The sequence below is a fragment of the Candoia aspera genome, chromosome 4 (genome assembly GCF_035149785.1).
Source record: "Candoia aspera isolate rCanAsp1 chromosome 4, rCanAsp1.hap2, whole genome shotgun sequence".
NCBI lineage: Eukaryota > Metazoa > Chordata > Lepidosauria > Squamata > Boidae > Candoia > Candoia aspera.
In genome coordinates, this window is record NC_086156.1 from 101,490,297 (window position 1) to 101,517,536 (window position 27,240).

General features: G+C 41.2%; 1 protein-coding gene and 1 long non-coding RNA gene across 6 annotated transcripts; both read left to right on the forward strand.

The window, feature by feature from the left end:
• Positions 1-6,642: 6,642 nt before the first annotated feature.
• Positions 6,643-7,303, forward strand: LOC134497404 (uncharacterized). Its single transcript, XR_010067915.1, has 2 exons — positions 6,643-7,051; positions 7,270-7,303. It is a non-coding gene; the product is annotated as an uncharacterized LOC134497404 (long non-coding RNA).
• A 3,872-nt stretch (positions 7,304-11,175) lies between these two features.
• MAZ (MYC associated zinc finger protein) lies at positions 11,176-26,986 on the forward strand. 5 transcript variants are annotated; one of them, XM_063301319.1, is made up of 7 exons: positions 11,176-11,428; positions 13,933-14,022; positions 17,642-18,432; positions 21,865-21,928; positions 22,131-22,302; positions 24,649-24,856; positions 25,678-25,791. In XM_063301319.1, the coding sequence occupies exons 1-6, from the start codon at positions 11,393-11,395 to the stop codon at positions 24,834-24,836; spliced, it is 1,341 nt and encodes a 446-aa protein (XP_063157389.1). In that variant the 5' UTR covers positions 11,176-11,392; the 3' UTR covers positions 24,837-24,856; positions 25,678-25,791. The 5 variants fall into 5 exon arrangements, with proteins under 5 accessions (XP_063157389.1, XP_063157390.1, XP_063157391.1 ...); XM_063301320.1 differs by having other exon boundaries at positions 13,936-14,022; XM_063301317.1 differs by lacking the exon at positions 11,176-11,428 and adding an exon at positions 11,696-12,195 and having other exon boundaries at positions 13,936-14,022.
• Positions 26,987-27,240: the final 254 nt, after the last annotated feature.

A 27,240-nucleotide genomic window follows, 5' to 3' on the forward strand; every position in this document is an offset into this window, starting at 1 on the left:
ATTTGGAAAACACAAGAATGGCCATCAGATTGGAAAAAATCAACTTATATCCCCATACCAAAAAAGGGAAACACTAAAGAATGCTCAAACTATCGAACAGTGGCACTCATTTCACATGCCAGTAAGGTAATGTTCAAGATCCTGCAATTCTCATGGAGCGAGAATTGCCAGATGTACGAGCTGGGTTTAGAAAAGGCAGAGGAACTAGGGACCAAATTGCCAATATCTGCTGGATAATGGAAAAAGCCAGGGAGTTTCAGAAAAACATCTATTTCTGTTTTATTGACTATTCTAAAGCCTTTGACTGTGTGGACCATAACAAATTGTGGCAAGTTCTTAGTGGTATGGGGATACCAAGTCATCTTGTATGCCTCCTAAAGAATCTGTATAACGACCAAGTAGCAACGGTAAGAACAGACCACGGAACAAAGGACAGGTTTAAGATTGGGAAAGGAGTACGGCAGGGCTGTATACTCTCACCCTACCTATTCAACTTGTATGCAGAACACATCATGTGACAGGCTGGGCTTGAGGAATCCAAGGCTGGAGTTAAAATCGCTGGAAGAAACATTAACAATCTGAGATATGCAGATGATACCACTTTGATGGCTGAAAGCGAAGAGGAACTGAGGAGCCTTATGATGAAGGTGAAAGAAGAAAGTGCAAAAGCTGGCTTGCAGCTAAACCTCAAAAAACCAAGATTATGGCAAACAGCTTGATTGATAACTGGCAAATAGAGGGAGAAAATGTAGAAGCAGTGAAAGACTTTGTATTTCTAGGTGCAAAGATTACTGCAGATGCTGACTGCAGTCAGGAAATCAGAAGATGCTTAATCCTTGGGAGAAGAGCAATGACAAATCTTGATAAAATACTTAAGAGCAGAGACATCACACTGACAACAAAGGTCCGCATAGTTAAAGCAATGGTGTTCCCCATAGTAACATATGGCTGCGAGAGCTGGACCATAAGGAAGGCTGAGAGAAGGAAGATCGATGCTTTTGAACTGTGGTGTTGGAGGAAAATTCTGAGAGTGCCTTGGACTGCAAGAAGATCAAACCAGTCCATCCTCCAGGAAATAAAACCAGACTGCTCACTTCAGGGAATGATATTAAAGGCAAAACTGAAATACTTTGGCCACATAATGAGAAGACAGGACACCCTGGAGAAGATGCTGATGCTAGGGAGAGTGGAAGGCAAAAGGAAGGGGGGCCGACCAAGGGCAAGGTGGATGGATGATATTCTAGAGGTGACGGACTTGTCCCTGGGGGAGCTGGGGGTGTTGACGACCGACAGGAAGCTCTGGCGTGGGCTGGTCCATGAAGTCATGAAGAGTCGGAAGCGACTAAACAAATAAACAACAATATGTAGGCCGAAAAAAGAATTAAAATTTTCTGTCCCTCTCTGGTATCATCTGTAGGTTGTCTGGATTATTATGCATAAAAACCCCAAATAAAGTTGTGGACCGCATTCCATTAAGTCGTTTGGATCAAGTGGTGTCCCAGGTTATTCATTGGACAGGTGATGGACTTTGAATGTAAGCTAAGGCTACTTTGAAAATGATTTGAAAGAAGTGATTCAGACTTCCCATGATCGTAGCACCTCTCTGCTGTTCGTTAAAGCTGCTGCATTTCCTGGCTTTGATGGTTGTTGCTTTAAGCATCCATCTCTTAAAGTTAAAAATGACTTTTGAAACACTTTTTGTTTATTTGAAGTATGAAGACCTTTTTTTCAGACCATGTTCTATTTTAATTAATGGTGCGAGAAGATCATAAACTGCAGAGAGAGATTGTTCAGTATTAATGATATTCAAAAGCTGTTTTTGGTGATAACACAGATATGTGGAATGCATACTTTAAGTCAGTTAATAGATTATACATTTTTGTTATTTGAGGAGTTGCAACATAATGCTTATTTTTATCAGTTCTGTTAACAATACTATAGAAATGGCCCAGCATTATCTTCTTCTGTGAGATAGTCTTGACCTCACACACCCTTATAGGCCTTATAGGCCTGAAATAATAATAATTCTCCCAATATCCAACATACAAAGAGTATTAAGTATGCTGATCCTGACATGACTTATGACAGCAAGATTTCAGTAGGAAAATTTTTCTATTCATTAATCTGAAAGAAGATGCACTTGATAGAATACATTCACGTTTCTGGAATTCGGAAGCTTGGCACCACAATCTCAACTCTGACATTCCTTTCTTCAAGAATGGACACTACAGTGAGTGAGAAATTTTGTTCAAACAATACACCAACCTGTAGTTTATTTATCCATGTTGTTGTTTATTCGTTCAGTCGCTTCCGACTCTTCATGACTTCATGGACCAGCCCACGCCAGAGCTTCCTGTCGGTCGTCAACACCCCCAGCTCCCCCAGGGACAAGTCCGTCACCTCTAGAATATCATCCATCTTGCCCTTGGTCGGCCCCCCTTCCTTTTGCCTTCCACTCTCCCTATCATCATCTTCTTCTCCAGGGTGTCCTGTCTTCTCATTATGTGGTCAAAGTACTTCAATTTTGCCTTTAATATCATTCCCTCAAGTGAGCAGTCTGGCTTTATTTCCTGGCGTACGGACTGGTTTGATCTTCTTGCAGTCCAAGGCACTCTCAGGATTTTCCTCCAACACCACAGTTCAAAAGCATCGATCTGCCTTCTCTCAGCCTTCCTTATGGTCCAGGTCTCATAGCCATGTGTTACTATGGGGAACACCATTGCTTTAACTATGCGGACCTTTGTTGTCAGTGTGATGTCTCTGCTCTTAACTATTTTATCGAGATTTGTCATTGCTCTTCTCCCAAGGATTAAGTGTCTTCTGATTTCCTGACTGCAGTCAGCATCTGCAATAATCTTTGCACCTAGAAATACAAAGTCTTTCACTGCTTCTACGTTTTCTCCCTCTATTTGCCAGTTATCAATCAAGCTGTTTGCCATAATCTTGGTTTTTTTGAGGTTTAGCTGCAAGCCAGCTTTTGCACTTTCTTCTTTCACCTTCATCATAAGGCTCCTCAGTTCCTCTTCGCTTTCAGCCATCAAAGTGGTATCATCTGCAATTTTAACTCCAGCCTTGGATTTCTCAAACCCAGCACGTTGCATGTTGTGTTCTGCGTACAAGTTGAATAGGTAGGGTGAGCATATACAACCCTGCCGTACTCCTTTCCCAATCTTAAACCTGTCCTTTGTTCCGTGGTCTGTTCTTACCATTGCTACTTGGTTGTTATACAGATTCCTCAGGAGGCAGACAAGATGAGTTGGTATCCCCATACCGCTAAGAAGTTGCCACAATTTGTTATGGTCCACACAGTCAAAGGTTTTAGAATAGTCAATAAAACAGAAATAGATGTTTTTCTGAAACTCCCTGGCTTTTTCCATTATCCAGTGGATATTGGCAATTTGGTCCCTAGTTCCTCTGCCTTTTCTAAACCCAGCTTGTACATTTGGCAATTCTCGCTCCATGAATTGCTGAAGTCTACCTTGCAGGATCTTGAGCATTACCTTACTGGCATGTGAAATGAGTGCCACTGTTCGATAGTTTGAGCATTCTTTAGTGTTTCCCTTTTTTGGTATGGGGATATAAATTGATTTTTTCCAATCTGATGGCCATTCTTGTGTTTTCCAAATGTGCTGGCATATGGCACGCATCACCTTGACAGCATCATCTCGCAAGATTTTGAACAGTTCAGGTGGGATGCCGTCGTCTCCTGCTGCCTTGTTGTTATCAATGCTTCTTAAGGCCCATTCAACCTCACTTTTCAGGATGTCTGGCTCTAGCTCACTGACCACACCGTCAAAGCTATCCCCGATATTGTTATCCTTCCTATACAGGTCTTCTGTATATTCTTGCCACCTTTTCTTGATCTCTTCTTCTTCTGTTAGGTCCTTGCCATCTTTGTTTTTGATCATACCCATTTTGGCCTGGAATTTACCTCCGATGTTTCTAATTTTCTGGAAGAGGTCTCTTGTCCTTCCTATTCTATTGTCTTCTTCCACTTCTGCACATTGCTTGTTTAAAAATAATTCCTTGTCTCTTCTGGCTAACGTCTGGAATTTTGCATTTAATTGGGCATATCTCCCCCTATCGCTGTTGCCTTTTGCTTTCCTTCTTTCTTGGGCTACTTCTAGTGTCTCAGCAGACAGCCATTTTGCCTTCTTGGTTTTCTCTTTCTCTGGGATGTATTTTGTTGCCGCCTCCTGAACAATGTTGCGAACTTCTGTCCAGAGTTCTTCCGAGACCCTATCTACTAAGTCCAGTCCCTTAAATCTATTCTTCACCTCCACTGCATATTCCTTAGGAATATTAGTGAGCTCATATCTAGCTGATCTGTGGGTCTTCCCTAATCTCTTTAGTCTGATCCTAAATTGTGCAAGAAGAAGTTCGTGATCAGAACTACAGTCAGCTCCAGGTCTTGTTTTTACTGACTGTATAGATGTCCGCCACCTTTGGCTGCAAAGGATGTAGTCAATCTGATTTCGGTGTTGTCCATCTGGTGAAGTCCATGTATAAAGCCGTCTCTTAGGTTGTTGGAAGAGAGTGTTTGTTATGCAGAGTGAGTTGTCTTGGCAAAATTCTATCAGCCTATGTCCTGCTTCGTTTTGTTCTCCCAGGCCATGCTTACCTGTAATTCCAGGTGTCATTTGACTGCCCACCTTAGCATTCCAGTCTCCTGTGATGAAAATAACATCTCTTTTAGGCGTGTTGTCCAGTAGGTGCTGCAGATCCTCATAGAACTGCTCTACTTCAGCTTCTTCAGCATCTGTGGTTGGGGCGTATATTTGGATCACTGTGATGTTAGATGGCTTGCCCTGAATGTGAACTGAGATCATTCTATCGTTTTTTGGATTGTAGCCAAGCATTGCTTTAGCCACATTGCTATTAATTATGAAGGCTACTCCATTTCTTCTGTGGTCCTCTTGTCCACAGTAGTAGATCTGGTGGTCATTTGATGTGAAGTGGCCCATTCCAGTCCATTTCAGTTCACTGATGCCCAAAATGTCTATCTTTAATCTTGACATCTCACCAATAACCACATCCAATTTGCCCTGGCTCATAGATCTTTATTTATCCATAGTTCACTGAATTAACCCAGTTGGTTGAGTTCACACAACATAGTGAACGTTAAACTAACACGCCACATTTTAATTTAGCATATTCTGTGAATCCAGGTGTAGAGAACTCTGGGAACTTGAGATATTTGTTTACTTTTTATTATTTCCATTTCAACAGACCATTGGAAAGAAATTATGCTTTCATTCATCCATTCAATTTATAGATCAAATTGCAGAAAGAAAAACAAGAAAAAGAAAAAAGCATGTGTTTTTTGCGATTGTTTAAAAGCCAACTAAAAGAATAGTAAAAGAAATTATGTGAAGAGGCTGGTGACTTTATAAGTCAGCAGGATAACTCTTTGAAAACAGAACTGGACAAGAATTTAGTGAGGAGACAAAAGGATTACATTAAAGCAGTGTTTCTCAACCTTGGCATCTTTAAGATGCCAAGGTTGAGAAACCCTGCATTAAAGGATGGGTGAGAGCTGGCTGGGGACACAGAAGAATAGAACTCCTGAAAACTTATCTCTCTCCTCTCCCAGAAAGGCAATTAGGCAGCAACACTGTTCCAGTCTAAGCCATCCCTCTGGTCATGTTACCCAGAACAGAGCAGTCTGCCCTGTGCTTCCCTTTTCACATGTACATAGATAGACAAATATAATACAAGGAAAGAGCAGAAACTCAGAGACAATGCATATGTATTTACCCTTATCACAGACAGAGGCAATATAAATATGCACTGGTTCTCAGAGAGGAGGGAGCACATTGCAAGGAGGGAAGTGAGATAAAGAACTGAAGTTTGGCTGGGTTGATTCCTTGTTGTTGGGCCTGACATACATCAATCAATCCAGCCAAACTTCTATTCTTTATTTGCTCACACTGAACAAACAGAACCTTGCCAGACTAAAGCTACTCTACCTAACCTAAAGGGAAACAACCTGGGAGGCTCTAGGGCATGGCTACTCTGAATCCCTTAGTCTTCCCATGTTCCAGTTCCAGACAGTGTTTTATCTCTCTCCCCTCCTTGGAATGTACTCCCTCCTTCCTGACAACCAGCTGCATCCATCACACTGCCCTAACTTCTGATGACTCAAGGCAGATATGTAGTAAGTAAAATCAAATAAGTAACATGTACAAAGGCCTATCTATGTAAAATAATAGAAATAATATTGTACAGTATGTATCTGTTTTAATTAGTAATTCAGTTAAATGTGTGCTTAAGTTCTGGTCCCAAAGTATGGCTTCTGACAGATATATATGCTCACATTCAGATAGGCATACACACATCTGAACATGTCACTTGTACATACGTGTGTGGGTGTATATGGAATCTCCAGGTTTGTTTTTAGCTGGAATTGGCAATTCATTGGTGGGGAAGCTGGGCATTGCACAGAATTTTTGTCTGTTTATCTGTGTTTGCTTTCTTTGGGGGATTTTCTTAATATAGGGTTGTCTTCCTTTAACATTAAATCTAATAAAGGTATGGCAGGATAGACATGGGGACTAGAGCTGGGCTCTCAATCTGACCCATCTAGTCCTTATTCTATTTCCCTGCATATATAAGTTAGATTTTAGATTTAACTAATAATTTATGTCATCATCTCATGCCTGTCTTCTAATAATATTTACTGTATGTTTTAAATTGTATTAAGCTGGTCTACTGCAAAGAAATCTGATTACTCCTTGGAATGCAACACATACTGTATTTATTTATTTGGGACTTTTTTTTCTGGACAAATGTACTCATTTTGTTGCTTTACAGTGTATCATTTTGGATTTTACATGTGGTAGAGCTGAGACCTGCGACATTCCTGCAACAGAGGGTGTCATCCATAATAGGTTGAGGTTATACAGTTAGAAAATGTAAACCTTTTGACTTTGTCTCAGAATGGTTGAATTTTACTGTGTCATCAAAACTGATTATCCCTGAAGCTTCAGGCAGTACTGTAATACTGAATGGTTGCTCTCTCAATGCATGTGGTTGCATTTGACAGCATATGGTTTTATTTATTTATTTATCTAATTTGTCACCGCCCATCTCCTCCCACCAGAGGGACTCTGGGAGGTTTACAACAAAATGGTCAGTAAAACAATAAATATACCATATAATTACAATAGATAAAAATACTCTATATAAAACACAATTACAAATAAATAATAAAGATAGATAAAAATAAAGTCCGGATGGCTATGATCCAATTCAGTCCTTGCATATAAGGTTTTATAAATAAACCTTAAATGTATAAAACTCAGTGTGCTGTTTTTTTTAAAATAAAAGTTCTTAGCAGTATAATGTTGTAGGAGAACTTCAGAGAAAATACTCTGCATATGCTTTATTTAGCTCTCTGCCTACAATTTCCTCTCAATTTTGAGAAGGAACGGCTGTTTACTACAGAAATAAAAGGAACGTCGCATTTTTGGAATACCCTCTTTCAGGGTGGTCAGGGTGGAGTGCAGATTTCAAAAAGAACCTTGCAGTACAGTGTTGTGGGATTGGATACTTAAAACAAAAGTGTCCCAATCCTTTTTTTTTTTTGCAAAGGTAGCAAAATTCACTTCTGCATGTCAATTCGGATTCCCAAAGGGGCGCAGGAAGCAAAGCCCCTTAAAACTGCACCAGAAGGCGCAGCAAAGGTAAGCCTTGTCAATGAACCCACTCGGAGCACAAATCTAAAAACAATTATTTAAAGGGCCGTTCAAACGTTCTCCGGTTTGTCCAAGCATTCAGTAAAATAACGACCCCACCTCCAGTCAACAGCCAGAAGTTTACATTACTAGCCATTCTTATTACGCATGCGGCATATTATCCCGCATTTCCACATTTGTGGAAGAACGCATGCGTAAACTGAACTTCTGCCGCCCCGCTGCGGACGCGGTGTGAATCTGGAACCAGCAGACCCTTGAGGCGCATGCGCCTTGGCTTATTTACAACTTCTGTGGGGTTCAGGCGCGCGCGACACAGAGCCCAGGGCTGCCGAGCACGAGCATATTGTTTTCGCAGTGCCACCGCATCTCTCCGTGCACGGCTCCGTTCCTTCCTCGAGCGCATGCGTCTCTTTCCGATCTACGAGCGCCGAATTGGCATGTGTAGTCCGCGTGTGCTTAGAGAAAATTAGTTTGTAGAACTACAGAGATGTAGTTTGTTATTATGTATCTGTGTTTCTAAGTGACTTGTGTTCAGTTTCCACAAAAAACAAAGAACAGCCGGCTAAAAAGATTGGCTGGACAAAACCAAGAAGAGTGTGTGTCACTTCTAGCTGTAATCTTTTTGCTAATTAATCAGCCATTTTCTTTGACTTTCTCCTATTTAGGCACGAAGCTAATCTCGCTCCTACGATAAACCTATAAACGAGAGTTTGGTCTAGCAGTTAAGGCACTAAGGTTGTTTCGGGGAACACAGGAGGAGGAAGGAGTATTAGGTATGTTCCCCACCTTGAGTTATTTGTAAAAATAATAAAAGTGGGATTAAAAAAAATCTCAACACCCCCCCCCATGTTTATAATGCTAGGCATGTTTATTTGCAGTAAGTGCTATAGCTGCAATTAAAGTACATATACCAGTTAGCTCTACTGTAATATTTATTTCTGTATGTTTAGGATTACACCACACTGCATCAATTTGTTACACTTGGTTGTAAATGTAATATTATTGTTTTTCTGATTATTTTGTTGTAAACTGCCCAGAGTCCCTCTGGTGACAGGAGATGGGTGGTGACAAATTTGATAAATAAATAAATAGAATAAACAGGCATACACCTGGATTGCACAGCTGCAGTTCAGTGCACTTTTACCGTGGTAGCAGATTTGAGTTGTGGCTAATACCCTTTGGGTAGGGTTTCAGTGTCATGGTTTTGATTCCTGTTCATGGCATTTTGTTACATTATTTGACTAAATTATGGATTTTCCCTTCCTTTCTACTGTCAATTTTGGGAATTGTTTAATTATTGTCACCTGGTAAGATATGTAGAAGGTAAATTGTAACCACTAAAAAGACACCTAACTTGCTCTGGCCAGTACTCGATAGGTACAAGTAAATACTGATCTTGTGTTTTGATGTGCTTTTAAAACAAGATTCTTAGAAGCTGTCAGGGCAGTGTGTGGAAACCTGGTACCTAAGAAAATTTCTGCAACAACTGGAAAAAATAAGGTGACAGATCAATCCACAGAAAATAGATGTATTTATCAGAAATGGATGGTGTCTGTGGCATTTGCAACAAACCACAGTAACACCAAAATGCTACGTGCATGATGGCAGGATCACACAAATGCCACCATTACCTCATGCATCCTGGCAGCTGACAATTATGTAGGGGGACATTTGCATGATAACATCATGCACATGTTGTTTGCCTCCCTTGCAGATAGCCAAGGAAAGTAGAGTTGTGTTTGTAGGACATGGTTCTTATGATTTTATTCAATTAAAACTGTCTGAAGTTGAGCAACATAATGAACCATAAATTAACCACAAAAGCAGTTGGCTAATTGGTGATCCAAGTTATTGTGTGAGCACAGGTTATCTGGAGTATGGTAAAGTGGATTTTGAAGACTTCATCAAATACTTAGTATGCAAACTAATCAATACGAAATGTTATCAGTGTTAGGTTAGGGCAAGGAAGATTAGGGTCAAATCCTGATCCAGCCACATTAATTGGCTTGAGAGTTACTAACAGAGTTAAGGTCAAACTAAACCATGATTTAACCATTTTGTTGTTTATTCGCTTCCGACTCTTCGTGACTTCATGGACCAGCCCACGCCAGAGCTTCCTGTACAATTAACTAAGTCTGCATATCATGACAAGTCATTGTATTTGGGCCATTTGGTTGTGGTGATCAGTAGGCATATATAAGCAATATTCCCAACATGGCATCCTGTTGAATTTTAACCTCCATAATTCCTAGCCAGCATAGAGAGTATGAATTTGGGAATTGTATCTTACTGGATTTCCTTGGAAGAAAAAAGAAAAATGTAAAATAAAATAAAAAATCAGAACTGTACAATTTTTTCCAATGTAAAGAAATGTTACTTTATTTTAGGTAATTATTCACCAGAAATAAATTGAGTAATTACTGTAATCTCTTTCAATTTAAAAAAATTACAACTTTTCAGCAAGGTTTGGCAATCTACAGACCTATTCAGAGCTCTGTTTAGCTTTCAGTCCTCATTTCTGCAGCTCACAGCTCTGCAGTAGCCTGTCTACTCTTGTTTATTATTAATACTTAATATTATTAATACAAATGTATACTCCCTTTTTCTTGAATGAGCCCCTAATAGCATACAAAAAGAAAAAAAAGTAAAAAGCATTGGATCAATCTGTTGCTTTTACTGTCTTTTATATTAGTTGATTTATATACTGCTTTTCTATCCAGGGAACAGTAAAATATGGTTACAACAAAATTTATTTAAAAACACACTCTCACCTTGATTGTGGTGCAATGGTTATCCAGCAGTGGATCTTATCTCTTTGGAGGGATTGGCTGGCTTAAAGCGATCTTTGCAAACACAATTACGAGATGCCTCTTTACCCAGACATTCATAGGGTAACTACACCAGAATCAACTGCTTTTTTAGATTACTTGTCTTGCTTTATTTCCCAAAGAAATTTGAACTAATTTATGTATTATTTGAACATTGATAATGCTTTTATTTATTCTTTTGTATACTGCTTAAATTACGAGAGAGAGGAAGACATATCCTGTGAACTTCGCTAGTCCTTCCTACATTTTTTTAACTGTAAAGATGATTACATCAATGTAAGGTAGAAAATAAATAGTACGGACGGCTGGCAGCAAAAATGTAACCATATTAGAAGGTGAAAAGATCAAGGCTGGCGGCCATTTTGTGAGATGGGTCCGTGTCACTCAGTTTAAAAAAAAAAAACTAACGGGGAGGAGAAAGACAACCGTTACTCGCGCGTGGCCGCCTTGGCATTGGCCAATCAGCTTTCGTCTTTAAAAGAATGAGCCCTACGGTCACAGCGCTCGCCACTCCGTCCAATCAGCAGGCACCACACGTGGGGTCCCTCGTACGGTCCCGCGCATGTCGGGAGCGAGGATTACAGCCCCACCCAATCACTACCTGCCGCCTCCTCCACAACCCCCCCTCTTTTCCCCCTCCCGCTCAGAGAAGCTGTGGTGCCGGGGGGGCGCGCGCGCGCGCAGAAGGGGCCAATCAGCGTGCGCGCCGAAGAATCCTCGCGCCGCTGCCTCCTCGCTCTATCCCCCCTCCCACCTCACTCCCCCCGCCCGCGCGACGTTGTTGCTGCTCCCCACTCGCTCCCCCCTCCCTTCCCGACCCCCCCTCTCGCCGAGCTGAACCCCCCTCCCCCGCTCGTTGCCGCCGCCATGGACCCGAGCAACTGGAGCAGCTTCATCTTCCAGGTAACCCCCCCCTTTTCCTCCACCTTCCCCCTCCCTTCTCCGCAAAAAAAAAAGGGGGGGAGCGCGAGCAGGGAAGGACAAGAGAGCGCAAGCTGGAGCTCTAGGCTCCCTGCTCACACCCTCCCTGCCCCGCCCCGCCCCTCGGGAATCCCAGCGGGCGGGGGCCCTTGCGCGCGCGGGCCAGCAGGGCGCACTCGGCACGCGCTCCCCCCCACCGTCCGCCTCGCGCTGCCCCAACGGTCACCTCCCTCCGCCCAGCGTTGCCTTGCGCTCCCTCTACCCCCTCGTTCTCTACGCTCGCTGTGCCCAGCCCCTCGCGCTTCCCTCCCCCCCCGCCAACGGTCACCTCCCTCTCGCGCTTGCTCTGCCCAGCCCCTCGCGCTGCTCCCCCACCTTTTTCTCTGCCAGTTGCTACCTCGGTGCCTCCTCAGCCCCACTCCCAGGGAGCCTTCTTTCCAAAATGCCCCCCAAGACACGCACGCCTCGGCCGCCTCGCCCTATTTTTCCCTCACGCACATAATCCTCCCCTTTCCTGTTACCCCCAACCCCCCACCCCACCCCCGGCCAATATAATGCCCCTTATCCATATTGGCTCCTTGCTCCTCAGGCCGGTATCCCAGGGGTTGCCACCCCGCACCAGTTTGAACTTGGCCACCCATGCTCAAAAGGTGCTTCCTTCTTATTTTCCGGTCCCCGGTATCTGCTTACCCTCAAGCGCATGCACTTACAGTAGGAGGTGGCTATGGACTACCTTCTGGTGCCAACAGGTGTAGTGTGAATTTTCCACCTGTTTCCTCTCTGTCGTTTTTGTATGAACTCTCAGGGGTAGGTGGTCTCCTGCCATGGGATAATGCAGAAACCCCCCCCCCCAGATCCTTCCATCTGACCTACAAATAATAGACAACTGTAGACACAACTAGTAAGAGGCATATTAACTCCATTTATCTACTTTCCAACATTTTTGGTGAATTGGTGTGTGTGGCCAAACCCCGCCCCATGTGAGTTGCCTTGTACTTGCTTCAACATGCTGTCCTTTCCCCACCCTATTGAGCTACTTGTCTTAATTTGCTCCCCCTTTTAATTAATTAAACCTGCAATCCATTCTCCAACTGTTTCATTTCAAGCATGTGTGTAAATCCCAGATTCTTCCATCTTTCCAACAAATACTTAAGATTATATAAACAGCTGTAGACATACCTAATAAGAGTCACATCACCTCCATTCATTTATTTTCCAACCATTTTGGGGGGGGGAGATTGTATGTGTGGCTAAGCCTTGCCCCATGCCAATTGCTTGTGTTTGCTTCAACATGTTGTCTTTTCCCCACCCCATTTAACCATTTGTCTTAATCTGCTCCCACTTTTAACTCTCTTTGAACCTGCGGTCTTATCCCCCAGCTGTTTTCAGTGTTTATCCAAAGACTAGCCCCTTCCTGTTGTTTGCTGCCCTTACTCTTTCACTGAGTAGGAGTGCTATATTTCTCTCCAGTGTTTGCTCTTTCTGATCAGGAATTCCTCTTTGCAGAAGACAACCTAGGCCTTCTCTTTTTCAGATAGGCCACCACTCATTTTTCAAACCACCTCTGAATGATCCTCCTTTAAATTATCTGTCTAAGTTTCAGACACTATGCTCTAACTTCATCTGCAGCTTCCTTTTTAACCCCCTCCCCCCATCATAGCCTTATTCTACATCCCAGGAACATAAGACGCATTTCACAAAGTATCTGTTGCTACTTGTGATCTTTTCTGCTCTCTCTCCTGATAGAAAATTTTCATAGTACCTTTTTCTATCTTGTATTATTGTCCATAGACTCACAGTTCATTTTGGCTACAAGCATAGTCAAGTATCTGCTCTGATATCATGCTGCTTCATGTAGTTTGGTTTTGAATGCTAACTGCTGCACTTCAAAAATATTGCTGTTATAAATTGTTTTTCTTCTATTTTTTTTTTCATTTCCACCTCAATTGCCCAATGTACTCATAAATTGTCCAGACTTGCATACAGTGCTTAAAATTTCTTAGCTCAGGTGGAGAAAAGTTTGAGCTTTCTCCCCATCCAAAAATTCAGTGCTGCTGTTTTTTAACTTAATTTTTATTAAAGGCATTTTTACAAGGTAAAAAAGTACAAATTTAAAGAAAAAAAGTAAAAGAAAAGTGGTAAGTAAATAGCAAAGAAATGAAAGAAAAAAGACAAGGAAAGAAAAAAAGATATAAAGAAGTGGCTTCCAATCTTTTTTACAGCAGTTATAAATGCATTTATATTTTATCTTCTCTCTAAGGTTAATGCTGATATCTGGTTTAATGTATTTTATTTTCTGTAATGAAACCCCTCCTTCAGTTTAAATCAGCCTTGACTTCCTGTTGAATCACTAAACTATTTCTCTCTCTGTTGGTTTTATAATTTAACCTTTACACTTGGCCTTGGTGCTGTCAGGAGTTGTTTAGGGTTGTTAAGAATCCTTTCTCTGCTGAAGTTCCCTGATCTCCTTTCTTTTGTTTCTTTAGCAGAGTCATACTCAGAATCCTCTGCAGGTTGGGACTGAAATCCAGTCAAGGTTTTTTGCTGCTCAGGGCTGTAGTCAGAGTCCCTTCCAGGTGAGCTATCCAGGCAGTACATGAAGATCAAATGATTCTTTTGAAAACAATTGTTAGAAACAACTGTGTCTCACTGCTGCAGATTAGATTTTTTTTGTATATCAAAAGTAATTGCACTTTTTGCAAGACATTCATTAAAAGTTGTTGCTGTTGCTATAAATGAGTTTTTATTATTATTATTTTTTATGTATTCATTTTCTATCCCGCCTTTATTATTTTTATAAATAACTCAAGGCGGCAAACATGCCTAATACTCCTTCCTCCTCCTATGAGTTTTACAACTAGTAATTTGGTCATTATTTGAAGTCACTTTCATTTTTATAAAATTGGCTCTGAGATAATGAATAGGCCAAGACTATGAAGTTTGTAGGGTGGTTTTGGACCAGTTCTGTTTTTTAAAGCAAAGACTAAATTATTCAGTGGGCTTAACTCCCAAAGAACTGCAGCCTGAGATTTCCCCATTATTATCTAACAAAAAAAGCCAATCTGAACAAAAATGTTATTATATTTCTGGAAGGTGCAGAAAATTTGATGCTGACAAATGTCTGACAGAGGAAGGAGTGTTGCTCAGCCCTAGAAAAAAATGCCTATGTATTCTTACTATCCAAACTTGGCATGGGGTGGTATATCTAAAAACACAACTCATCTGGGATAGCTGCATCATGCAAGTCTATCAGTCAATTAGAGCTTTAATTGCCAAGCAAGCATGAAGATAAACATCAATGCCTCTTCTGCTTAGAGTAGATAAATAGCATCAAAAACAGATTGCTCTCTTTGACCCTGCAATTGAGGTGCCAAATTTTGTCAAGGACAAGTCAAAGTCTGTGTACCTTTGCTCTTCAGTTTGAGGCTGGATTGCTTTGGAATTTTGTTTGCACCCAGCAAGAACAAATAGCAGTTATCACCCATGTTTGGGCCTGTGGAGGGAGTTGTTTTCCCCCTGTTACAGCTAAAGTCTTGGGAGGAAGACTTAGGATTGTTTATCTCGCCAGAGTTTTGCTAACCTTTTGTCATGGACAGAGAAGCAAGTGAGGTTGGCAGATACCAGTCAAGAAATTGCTTTGATGCTTTTTAAAGATTATATATAAATATAATTTTTCATTAAAAGCACTAAAACCTGCTTGTTAATAATATACATAACAAATCATCTTGTGAAATATGAGGTCAAAGATTATGCAGTGTTTTATAGTCATTTTTTTCCTATAAGGTATGTTGCTTATATCATTTTAGTGACAAATCATAGCTGCAATTCTTTGCATGTTTCTTCTTGACTATATCCTGCTGAACTTACTGGGATTTATTTCCAAGTAAAATTAATAGAGTTGTTCAAATTATGAACGAATGTCTGATCTGGACACTTACATTGATTATTATATCGCTGAGCAAGAATTTGTATCTAAATCTCTCATTATTTAACAAACAGCTTTTTTTCTCCATTTTTTCCCACAAAGTCATATGTTCAACCCCTCTGTATATGTCTTAGAGGAGTTAAAGTTTTATGGTACTTCCTGTTCCATGCTTTCTGTTGAGTGGTTGGAGCAATTACTACAATACTGAGGATCTGTCTCTGAGATAGGTATGGCAGTATCACTGCTCACTTATGCCATACCTTGTATTGCCTAGAGCCTACTTCACCCCTTCATCTTAGACAAGCAGTATAGATAATATGCAGAACATAATTAGTTCTGGCTTATACCTTGTGGTGTAAAGATGCAATTCTTTTGTAAGTATGAAAGGCAAAATAAAATGACTAAATATGACGACATTAACACTCTACAAGTTTCTGTTAGAATTAATTTTTAAATTGTTTCAAATTAATTGTTTGAAATACTTGATTTCTGAAACCTAGCAATCATATACATCTTGGTTTAATTTCAGCAGTGCTGTAATGTCAGAACTCCATGCCCTTCACTGGGCAACTAGGGGAGAAATTTGGTAGACTTACAGAAATATGCATCGTTCAGGATAACCATACATTTTAAAATGCAACTAAATTTTTCATAGGTGGGTTCTGTAGACCTGCCTTGTAATAGCCGATCATCTGAGGAAGAGGGTTGGCCTTCCCTTACTCATTTTGCCTATAAATGTGCCTGAGATAATGAAAGCAATCATGTTTGAGCAAAAGGGTAGAAATTTTTGTGGAAGCATTTTCAAGATTGGTATAATTTTAAAATAATTTTTGGAAACTGACTCAGAAACTTATTTAACAGCAACAGCATAAACTTGGGAGAGTATAACTATAGTTTTACACTAAGAAAACTATATCATGTGCTGTAAAAGAGGAGATCGTTTTCTTTTGAGTATTGTTTAAAAATACGTTCAATATTACTGTAATATATTCTTCAGGACATACTATAAGCAGGTCTGTCTTAGAAGACTGAAAATAAGCTCTCTATCAGTGTGAATAAATGTTTTTGCAGCATGTAGAACATTAAGGTGGAATTAAAGTGATTCCTCCAGGACTCTAAGGCTAGTGGTATGCATTACGTGAATACAAAAATAATTATAAACTGCTACAGATCTTTTTCATAACTCAGGGATACCTGAATTTTCACTTAGCAGCAGGGCTGCAGCTAGGGTCTGTGTCATCTGGGGCACACATGGATTCCGTGCCTATTTTAGCACCCCCCCCAGTGCTCATTTTGGCGCCCCCCCAGCACGGCGCCCAGGGCACATGCCCAGTTGCCCCCCCCAGTTGCGGTCCTGCTTAGCAGTATGGTACGTGGAAATTCCCAACTATTTGATAAGAGTATAATTGGTAAGTTCAACGTGAGTCCTAGTCAAAAGCATGAATGTTTCTAGACAGTACTCCTACATGAACTTAATTGATAATACATAGTACTGAATCTCTCCTAGTGGAGAAAACCATAAGGAAAATAACATGGTTCTGCCTTCCAGGTATTGAAGCGTATAATGCATCACTCAGGCATGTGCACAGATACATACCCTTGAGTCTAGATGACAGTAGAGGATTTGTGCCACAATACAGATTATTTCTCTAGTTGAACCTCAAACAGAATCAACAATGCAGGGAGGATTTTCCTACTTGTTTCTTGTTTGTGCACACATTGAAACTGATCACTGCAGTTTTGTGTAGAGAAAGGCATTCTCTGGAAAACAGAAATGGGATAGTCCTCAACCTACTACAATATCATTTCTCTCGTCTGTGGAATTACTCTTGCACTGCCATGGCAAAAGCCAGCTGTTTTTTGCTACTCTTATTCCACGGATATTGCACCCATGCTGATTTTGTTCCTTATAATCATAGACCACCAGTTTTCAATACACATGCCTTAACTTATCTGTTATGCAGAAAGAAAACCATTTTAGTCTCTGTAGTGGGGCATTGTAAGACATTCTGGGAGCAGATAAGGGAAATTCTCCACATAGAGGAACCCTCAAGTATTACTGTATTAAAAACTCAGCATTTGCTTATATTCTGTTTTGTAGCATATGCTGCATATTGATTAATCCAGCTCTTGGGAGTTTTTGCTAGGAAAACAATGCTTGCTTTTGAAGAATTTACTAATCTTTGTATTTAAATTGGTAGATTGCTATAGGGTTTCAGGCTTGATGTTCATCACTATGTTACTCAATTATACAATCTCTCTTTCTTCAGACTGCCACCACAACTGCTCCTCCCCAACAGACAGCCACCCCTGCTGAGTCCCTCCAAGTGGACCTCCTGCCTGTTTTGGCTGCAGCACAGGAAACAGCAGCTGCTGCTGCTGTGGTTGCTGCTGCCACTGCTTCTGCACCAGCTGCCTCCACAGTAGATACAGCTGCCTTGAAACAGCAGCAACCTTCTGCCTCTGAAGGTGGGAGTGGGCAGGTAGTACCATCCACTCAAACCACACAAGCCCCTACCCCACAGGCAGCTCCTGCCACCCCACAGGCAGCTGAGGCCCAGAAGAAACAGAAGAGTAAAGGGCCCTACATCTGCTCCCTATGTGCTAAAGAATTCAAGAATGGCTACAACCTGCGGCGCCATGAAGCTATACATACAGGAGCAAAAGCTTCTCGCGCTGGACCCACAACCATGAAGATGCCCACTATGGTTCCCCTCAGCTTGCTTAGTGTCTCTGCCATCGGTGGTACAGCCCCAGCAACACCTGCCCCTGCTGAGGGTGCTGGAAACACAGCAGGGTCAGGTGCAGGCCTAGTGACCACTACAGCATCAGGCAAACGTATCCGGAAGAATCATGCTTGTGAGATGTGTGGGAAAGCCTTCCGGGATGTCTACCATCTCAATCGGCATAAGTTGTCGCATTCAGATGAGAAGCCCTACCAATGTCCTGTCTGCCAGCAACGGTTCAAGCGGAAGGACCGCATGAGCTATCATGTCCGTTCACATGATGGTGCTGTGCACAAGCCGTACATCTGCAGCCACTGTGGGAAGAGTTTCTCTCGGTATGAGGGAGTTGAGGGTTCAGGGAGGATGCAGTTCACATGGGAATTGTGAAAGAGCTTTACCGAGGAGTTCAATGTTTGAGAAAAATACTTCCCCTGTTTGGTAAAGACTGAGATACACGTGCAACATACCAAACTAGTTTGAGTTAGGAAAGCATAATACTATAAGGCTACAAGTTACCAGATCATATCTAGAGAAGCCTGTGGGCCAGATCAGGCCCTCCTTTTGTAACTTCCCCAGATCTCTCTCAGTTACTTTGACATAACATTCTAAGGGACATTGGTAGACCTTAGTTCTATAGAAGGGCTCCATAATAGTCAAATCCGTAGGAAATATGCCCTCTCCTTTCATCATTAATCTTAGCAACAACTTCCTCATTTCTTCTGCATAGATTCCAGCTGAGAGAAGAAAAAGTGAGAACAGGTGAAAGCACATATTTCTCCTTGGTATGACTACCAAGTGACAGTGTATAACCCCAACTTGAAAGTTTTGCATTCTTGCCATAGTTCTGTTGGATCCTGATGTCAAAGAATCTATGAGGCAGTTTTCTGATTATGTGCACCAGATACCAAAGGTGGATTGAGATATCTTGGCAGACTGTAAGAATTCAGTTTGGAACCTCAGAAAACACAAAAGCAGATCTAGTGAATTAAAAAAAAAGCATTGGGAAAAGCAATTTAAACTCATTCTAATGCACACTCATTTTCATATTGCCTGTGAAATTCCCTCAGCATTCATACAGTTTGAAGCCTTAGTCTTTCTAAAAAGATGACCTTTTTAATAGGTGAGATTTTCTAAGTTTTAGCATTTTTCCATATGAAGAAATAGTCTATACTAAGACAAAATCACGTGAAGGAGAAGAACAATTTAAAACTTGTCATTGCTAGGATACTACATTTGGGAAACCTTTGTTTTTAACTTTGACTTGCATGTTAAAACATGGAATGCCTTACATTTAGCCCAAAATGATACAGTCTGAGAAGATCCCAAGCTGTGTGATTTTTACATATTAGAAAATATTCTTGGATCAAGCAGCAAACAATAAGGTTAGCTTGTGGGGAAAGGAAATACCACATTTTCAGTACTAAAACCTTGCAGGAGTATCAAATAATGATATTGTGGTACTGTATTGGCAACCAGCTTATAAATATTTGTCAGTGTACTGCGGTAAAAAGTTTTGATTATTGCAAAATGCTTTTGGCACTCCAGGATATTTCAACAAATATCTGCACAGAAGAAATAAGAGAAAAAAACAAGAGTCTGGAATACCTTTGACTAAAATACTGAAACTGATTAATTTAGGAAATAGATTGTAAGAGAAAGAAATCACATAACACTGGCATGAGCAGAAGTGGGAAATCTGAAATAGTAACTAGCCTTAGAATCACAGTACACAACTTCCTTCAGTTCAAAGGTTGTACTGCAAAAGCAGGGAAAAGCAAGATTCAAAACAGGCCCAAGCAGGGAAGGGGAAATTTAGGATTTTTAAGAGGTTTAGCCCCTAAAAGGTTTGGTTGTTAAAATTACTCCAAGACACACCAAAGAAATCCAGATGTCCTGGGTAATCTGAAGGCCACAAAACCGGTGCAGATGAGGTGCATATGGCTCATGAACTGCACTTTTTCCATACTTGCCCTTAAGGCAAGTTCCGAGGGATAAGGATTTGTGTTTTGCTTTAGAAATGCAGAAATCTATGTGTTTAATTAAAATATACCCATGTAGGAAAAATTATTCCAACTAATCAAATCTTGGCAAGTAAAGCTACAGTTACATTTTTACTTGCACACTACTATGGATATTAAATTTTTGGCTGTTTTGGGAAGAAGACAATTTTGAATAAAAGTTGCATCTTGTTACATGGAAGGCAAGGGAAACCTGGGATAATAGTAATCAAAAGAGTTGCCTGTGGTCAAGAATCTCTCCCTTGGTTTCTGAATTTTTATTAGCGCTGCCCTCACTCCCTCCCCCACAAACTATTGGGGCTGTATGCTTGCTTTTTAAATATAAGACATTTTAATTTTTTCAGTATATTCAGTATGTTCCCCAAATGCCAAGCAGTCATAATTTTGAATGCCAAATAAGTTAATTGCTGAGTTGGCCAATTATTACATTTTACTTTGGAAGTCCCTAGGGAAAGCTCCTTATAAAATGAGAACAATTGAGATACCTGTAGTTTGTTTTATAAAAAGAATCAGTTATTTTGGATTTAAAAATATAAGAGATCGTCACTGTTTTCAAACTTCTAATTTACAACAACTAATTTACTACAACTTCTAATTAAAAATCTTTATTAAAAATGCAGTCTGATACCTTTGGTACTTGCTGGTTTAGAATGGTTTGTTAAATCAGTTACAGGTAGTCCTTATTTAGTGACCACAATTGGGACTGGCAACTTGGTCATTAAGAGAAGCAGTCACTAAGTGAAACTGCTTATGATCTTACTTCAGTTTTCCTTTGCTTTAAAGACCTGCCAAGGTCATGAATGCGAGGACTGGTCATAAAATTACTTTTATCACTGTTGTAAATGCAAATGGTTGCTAAGCGTGGCAGTCATTAAATGAGAACCACCTATATACAAAATATGAGTATAGTCTGAAGCAAAAGGAATTGCATAAGACATAGAGGACCTACCACTGACTGCAGTAAATCCATTCTGCACATTTTTGCTTAATACTTTGAGTAGACACCACTTGAATCTATTTACAAATTGTTCACATCACTCTGAATGCTAGAAACATTTCATGGAAACAGAAAATCTTGACTTCTTACAGAAATTAGTTAAAGGTAAACTAGGTGTATTTAATCATCCTCATTTTTTAATAGTAAATTTTCTGACACACAGAAACTATAATGTTCCTCAGTTCCAGGATTATAGTTTCCAGACTTCCCTTGCTCCATATGGGTTCTCCATAAGTCCAAGAGGTTTATTCTGCTTTGTGTTCTCACTGAGACTTATTTAGTATCCACTTGCAACACATCTATTACTGATTAATTGATCATTTAGTGGATTGATTCCTTATGAACTGTTTTGGCACGTAATCATCTAAATTCTTTAAATTGCCAGACACTTTTCTGCACTAGTAGTAGCATGAAGTATTGTGCATATGAGAATTAGAGTTGTGTGCTTACATCTTTTAAAGATGTTCAAAAGAGCTTTCTCCAGAGTGGAACTAAAGTTCTGAAGACTATTCCTATTGAATATCTGCTGCTTTGGCAGCCATTAAGTGTACATCATCCTTCCCAGTAAAAAAAAAAAGTGTTTACTCCTAGTTCTAGAAAGATTTACCACACTGTTATTCCAGACTTCCTTCAAACACAATGTCAGATTCCTCAACAGAGTTTTGTTTTGGTGGATAAATAAAATCAGCCCAACCCCATTTAAAGAATGAGTAAGTGAATCACGCTACATCCTACTCTGTTTCCTCCCGCAGGCCGGACCATTTGAACAGCCATGTACGACAAGTCCACTCAACAGAGAGACCCTTCAAATGTGAGGTATTTTTTTCCCATTGATAACATTGCTGTACTGGTTTGTGCTCAAGGGTTCATGGCAGCCTTCCTGATGCAAGAGGGAACAAAATCGAGGTAACATGTACATTAAGGAACCTTATGCACATTTTAGTCTTTAGCTGTTATGAGCCTTAGGTGATAGATACAACATTCATTGATAATGATTCCTTTGCTCCTATTTTTGCAGACTTGTGAAGCAGCTTTTGCCACTAAGGATCGACTACGTGCTCACACAGTCCGTCATGAGGAAAAGGTGCCATGTCATGTGTGTGGAAAGATGCTGAGTGCTGCCTATATAACGGACCACATGAAAGTACACAGCCAAGGGCCGAATCACGTCTGTGAACTGTGCAACAAAGGTAAGAGGACAGGGCTCAGATGGAATAACATTTGAATGTAAAAATAGATACAAATATTAGTCTTGCTTTTGAAGTATGCTAGCAGGCCCTGTGTGCAAATCTGAAAGTTTTCTTAGAATTAGGTTCCATTCAGTTTCATTGGAACTTAATCCCAGATAAATAAATTTAGTTTCTCAAATTTTTCTTTTATAATTTTTTCCTGAGGAACCACAGTCATAAATCTGTCACTCTTGACTAATCTGTTTGAAGGTAAATTTGAGTCAGTTTCTATGTACTACCTGCCCCCCCTTTAATCTCTGTTCTGGATATTACTCTCTTTCTTTTTTGTGCCTTCAAATCAGTGTTGACTCCTGGCGACTGCCTGAACAGGTCACTGCAGTTAGTGGCTTGCCATTGCCTTTTTCTTAGGGCTGATGTAGAGTGACTGGCCCAAGGTCACCCAGTGGCTTGATGCCTAACGTGAGACTAGAACTCACAGTCTCCGGGTTCCTAGCCTGCCTGGATGTCACTAATTTTCCATAAACTTTCAAATAAACTACATAGTTCCCACCAACTTGTATACAGCTAAATAGTTTTGTATAGTGACTTCCTGAGGCCTTATGGAAGGGGAGAATTCTCTTGGTAAGTCCTGTGTTGGAAAAAGTTGGATTTAAATAAAACTAAAATCTTTTAAACTTGGAACGAAAATTGCTTTCCATGAGCAATTCTTCTGTAAAAATGCAGGTGAGGCCCAATATGATTGTCTATGATGTGCTTTGGAAATACAGTGTGAATAACTGAAAATAAAGCTCTTTTTTTTCTTTTGTTATAAGTGTTAATCAGGCTGCCCATTTTATCTTTTGATTACAGTAAGCAAACCGCTTGGCAGTGCAAGCAGTTCCTAATATTTCTTTCTCCCATTTACATGTCAAAGCATTTCTGTAGTTTTTATTTTGTTTATTTATTTAACAAATTTATATGGCCACCCAACTCACACACGGTGACTTTGGGGGGCTTGTGAAATTAAAATCCACAATACACGAAACCCATCAACCCCTCACCCCCCGCGATGGCTACAAACACAATCAAATCAGCCACTTGATCAGCTCCGTCTCAACCTGGGGTTCCCAGGCCTGCTGACAGAACCACGTCTTCAGGGCCTTCCAAAAAAGTATCAAGGTGGTGGCCAATATTATCTCCAGGGGAATGATGTTCCATAGGGAGGGAGCCAACACAGAGAAGGCCCTTTTTCGTGGTCCCATTAGATGTACTTCCTTCATAGGTGGGACCCACAACATACCCTGCCTGCTCTGGTGGGCTGGGTAGATGTAACTGGGGAAAGGGGGTCTTTCAGATAACCAGGCCCCAAGCCATTTAGGGCTTTAAAGGTGATAACCAGCCTGTTGAATTGGGCCCTGAAGCAAATTGGCAGCCAAAGCAGTTCCTGCAAAAGAGGTGACACATGCGCAAATCTAGACTTGCGCAAAACTATGAGGGCTGCTGTGACTTATAGTATGCAGTATAAGTAAAAGATTATGCTTATGTTTTGTATGGATATAATCCAATTAATTGATAGAAATGTACAAGAAGTAATTTTAAAAATGATTAAAAGGGGATCCCTAATGTCTGCAGAGGATGTGTCTGTTCCAACCGTATCCATCTGATATTTCAGTATCCCACGTAATCGTGACAGAAAATGCAATAGTCTTAATACATTAGTCAAAATTACTGGATGATGTGCAAGTAGCTAAAATCAGTAAAAATGTACAGTGGAATTTTTTAAAGTTTTAACTGTGCTTTTAATGTATCTCCTGGATTACATTTTTAGTTAATGTGCGTTATCCATATATTAACAATATTATATATGCACATATATCTGGAATCTCAGAAATATAAAGTATTATTTTATATTTGTAAGAAGTATTTTTGGTTCAATTTTGGCTCTGAAGTTTATGGTGAATTATATAATAGAAATACCGTGTTATAAATCTCTTGCGGGGGATGGGGGATTCCGCTGACTTTCTCTTATCAAAATGTCTCTGTTGTAGGTTCTGATGTTCTTATTTTAAGAAGCTTAGGTTATTTGTACTATATTGATTACCTTAGTACCAAGATGCAGCTGCCCCTAGGGTGGGATGTGCTGTTTGTACAGAGATAGCTTGCTTGGTGGCAAGAAACAGCTGTCTTTGGAATGGAGAAGCTGTCTCTGAAATTAGGGAAGCTGGTTGCAGTAGATCCTTCACTAGATTTCAAGACGCAGCCGCCTCTAGGATGAAGCACAGCCAAGCACTGCAGGACACCGGGTGAACGCTTTCACTAGGCTGGACACTGACCTGGCTGGTTTTTGTCCTTCTCCCCCTCCCGTAGGGTTCACCACAGCGGCCTACCTCAGGGTCCACGCGGTCAAGGACCATGGACTAGCCGCCCCGCGGCTGGAGCGTTTCCTTTGCAAGCTGTGTGGCGTGCACTGCAAGACCCCAGCTCAGCTCAACGGGCATCTGCAGACGCACGCAGGAGAAGGGGCCGCGGCCACTGAGGGCCAACCGCTGCGGTGAAACACTGGCCGGGCCACCAGGCAAGAGCCGCTTCCTTCTGTCCTGGGAAGGGGGAGGGGAGGCCCATCTGTCCCCTAGGGTATTCATGTGTCCTTATATTTTCAGTGAGAGAAGGGAGAATCCCAGCTCCCTGGGGCAGCTGCATCCTAACTTAGCATTTCTTTGCCAGTTTAAAGCGCTGCATATAGCAGTATCTGACTAGTGTGATTTGACTGATCTTCCTGCAGGTTCATCTTAAAAGGACAGAACCAGGATTTGAGCTTTAATTTTTAAAAAGACACAATCTATTGAATGTTGTGTTTATCTGAATATGTTTCTAAGGGATTTTGGTGTTTTTTTAATGTAAAAAAAATAGGAGGGTTGGGGATATCAATAAATACCTTTATGTTATCAGCTGATACAAATCCATTGGTAAGTGTTTTGGCTTCTTTTTGCCTTTACAGATGGTTGCTTGCATCATGCATCCTGGACAGATCCATTTTATTGTATTGCACTGTACACTTTAAACCCAGGCATTTAAGGGATAAACCCAGTTTCTGTATTGTCTTCAGGAGGAGGCTTAACAGTTAGTGCCAACCTGATCTTATTTAATTAGCATAAACAGACTTAAAATACTTAAACTGTTCAGCTTTTAGAGAGGAGAAATTTTGCCAGGCTCTGGATAAATAGGGCATTTTGGAGAAGGGACAGCTGCATCTCTTCTTTACCTTGTTAAACCAGATGATTAAACCAGAACTAGTTTAAAGTGATAAGAGGATGTAGGAAGCAAGCTGAAAGCTTGTGCTAATAATAAGAGTTTTGCAAACGAACATTCTGACTTTCTACTTCTCTTTCTCCACAGGTACGGGTGAGGTCTGCCCCCTCGCTGCAGCCGTCTCGGCTCCACCTCCTGCCGCCGTCACGGTGCTGCCCATGGAGGGAGCTTCGGTTGTGAGCCAAGCCCTCCCCACACAGCCCTGGTGATTTCTGGGAGTGGGGAGACAGAAGCCAACCCGCCCAGTCCCGTCCCTCTCCCTCACTGGCAGCTGGAGCCTTCAAGCCCAGATGGATATTCAGTGGCCATATATGGGTTTCTAATGTAATGGCAGTTTCATTCATTCTCTTCCCCTGCCTGTGCTCATAAAATAGTGGAGCTGGGAAAGCATCTGCTCAGCCAATGAGGCAGCTCTTGTTCAGAGGGCCATGAAAAGACTTTGTGCATTTTAAGAGCACCCTCATTTTATTGACTCCCTCCCTCCATTACTATTAACTTGTGGCCCTCAGAATAGTCCTGGAAATACATTCGTTTCTGTAGCCCATGGTCTAAGCCAAATAGCGATAATCTGTATCACAATCAATCTCTTGCTTATTCCAGCAGTGCCCCCTCTTGCCCCCAAATCAACTACACGACAGGAGTGAGACAGTGAGACAGCATGACTTAGTAAGCTCAGCCCACAGACCGAGGGGGATTGAAGACTGGAATAGTTGTGGACATAGTATGAGCAACACTGTAGGAGAGGGAGGGCAGAGTTAGGAATAATGGGTCGTTGGTTGAGGGGTTGGCAAAACTTGGGGAACCTACAGAGAAGTTAGAAGGGGGTGCAGGTTGGGATTCAGGGGCATTGTGGGCGCCTGGTGCTCATGGCTGGGGTTGCGAGGGCTGCAGTGAGATGAGATGGAGAAGGGCTGCATTTCTCCATGGCTTCAGTGTGGAGTGTTCTCCATTTCCATGCTGAGAATCTGCTCCAGATTCCCCTCCTTGCCCGAGCGCCTCATTCTTCCATGGTGTCTGTTTAATGCTCCATTTCTTCAGCTTCTCTTGTGATTCGTGTTCCAAGCGCATCAGCCCTTCGCACCAAGCATTGATGCCCCACCTGCTGAACACCTCCCTTGTTGCATGCAACCCCCACAGTTTGGGGTTAGAGTCTCCCGCTTTTTTGTATTATATATATATTAAAAAGAAATCCCCTGACATTTAAAATAACCCTCCTTTGTGTTTTTTGTTTTTTTGTTAACACAAATGTAATGAAGCTGTGTCCATCTATATCCGCTCTCCCTGTTCCTTCTCTCGTAAGCCCCTCCCCCCCATCCTTTCCTCTTCCGTGCACCCTTTCTGGATCTGTGTCTCAGCAGCAAAAGATTTTAGTAAAACAATTGAAGGGAAAAATCCACACTTGTGTCTATTTATTGTCAGATTATTTCTGTATCACTTGGAGTGTGAAGAAACAGCGTCCTGCTTTCTGGCTTCTCTTGCACCTCCTTTTATCGTCATATTATCTTGGGACCTTTTGTATCTATTTAAAACATGTAATGGATTTAACATAAGGTTGTGTATCTCCATTCTAAGTGAGTTTCCCAAACCACTTCCTTGGTTCTTCCAGTTACCTGTGGGAATGCTTTCTGGGTCATGGCTTAGTGAGTCGTT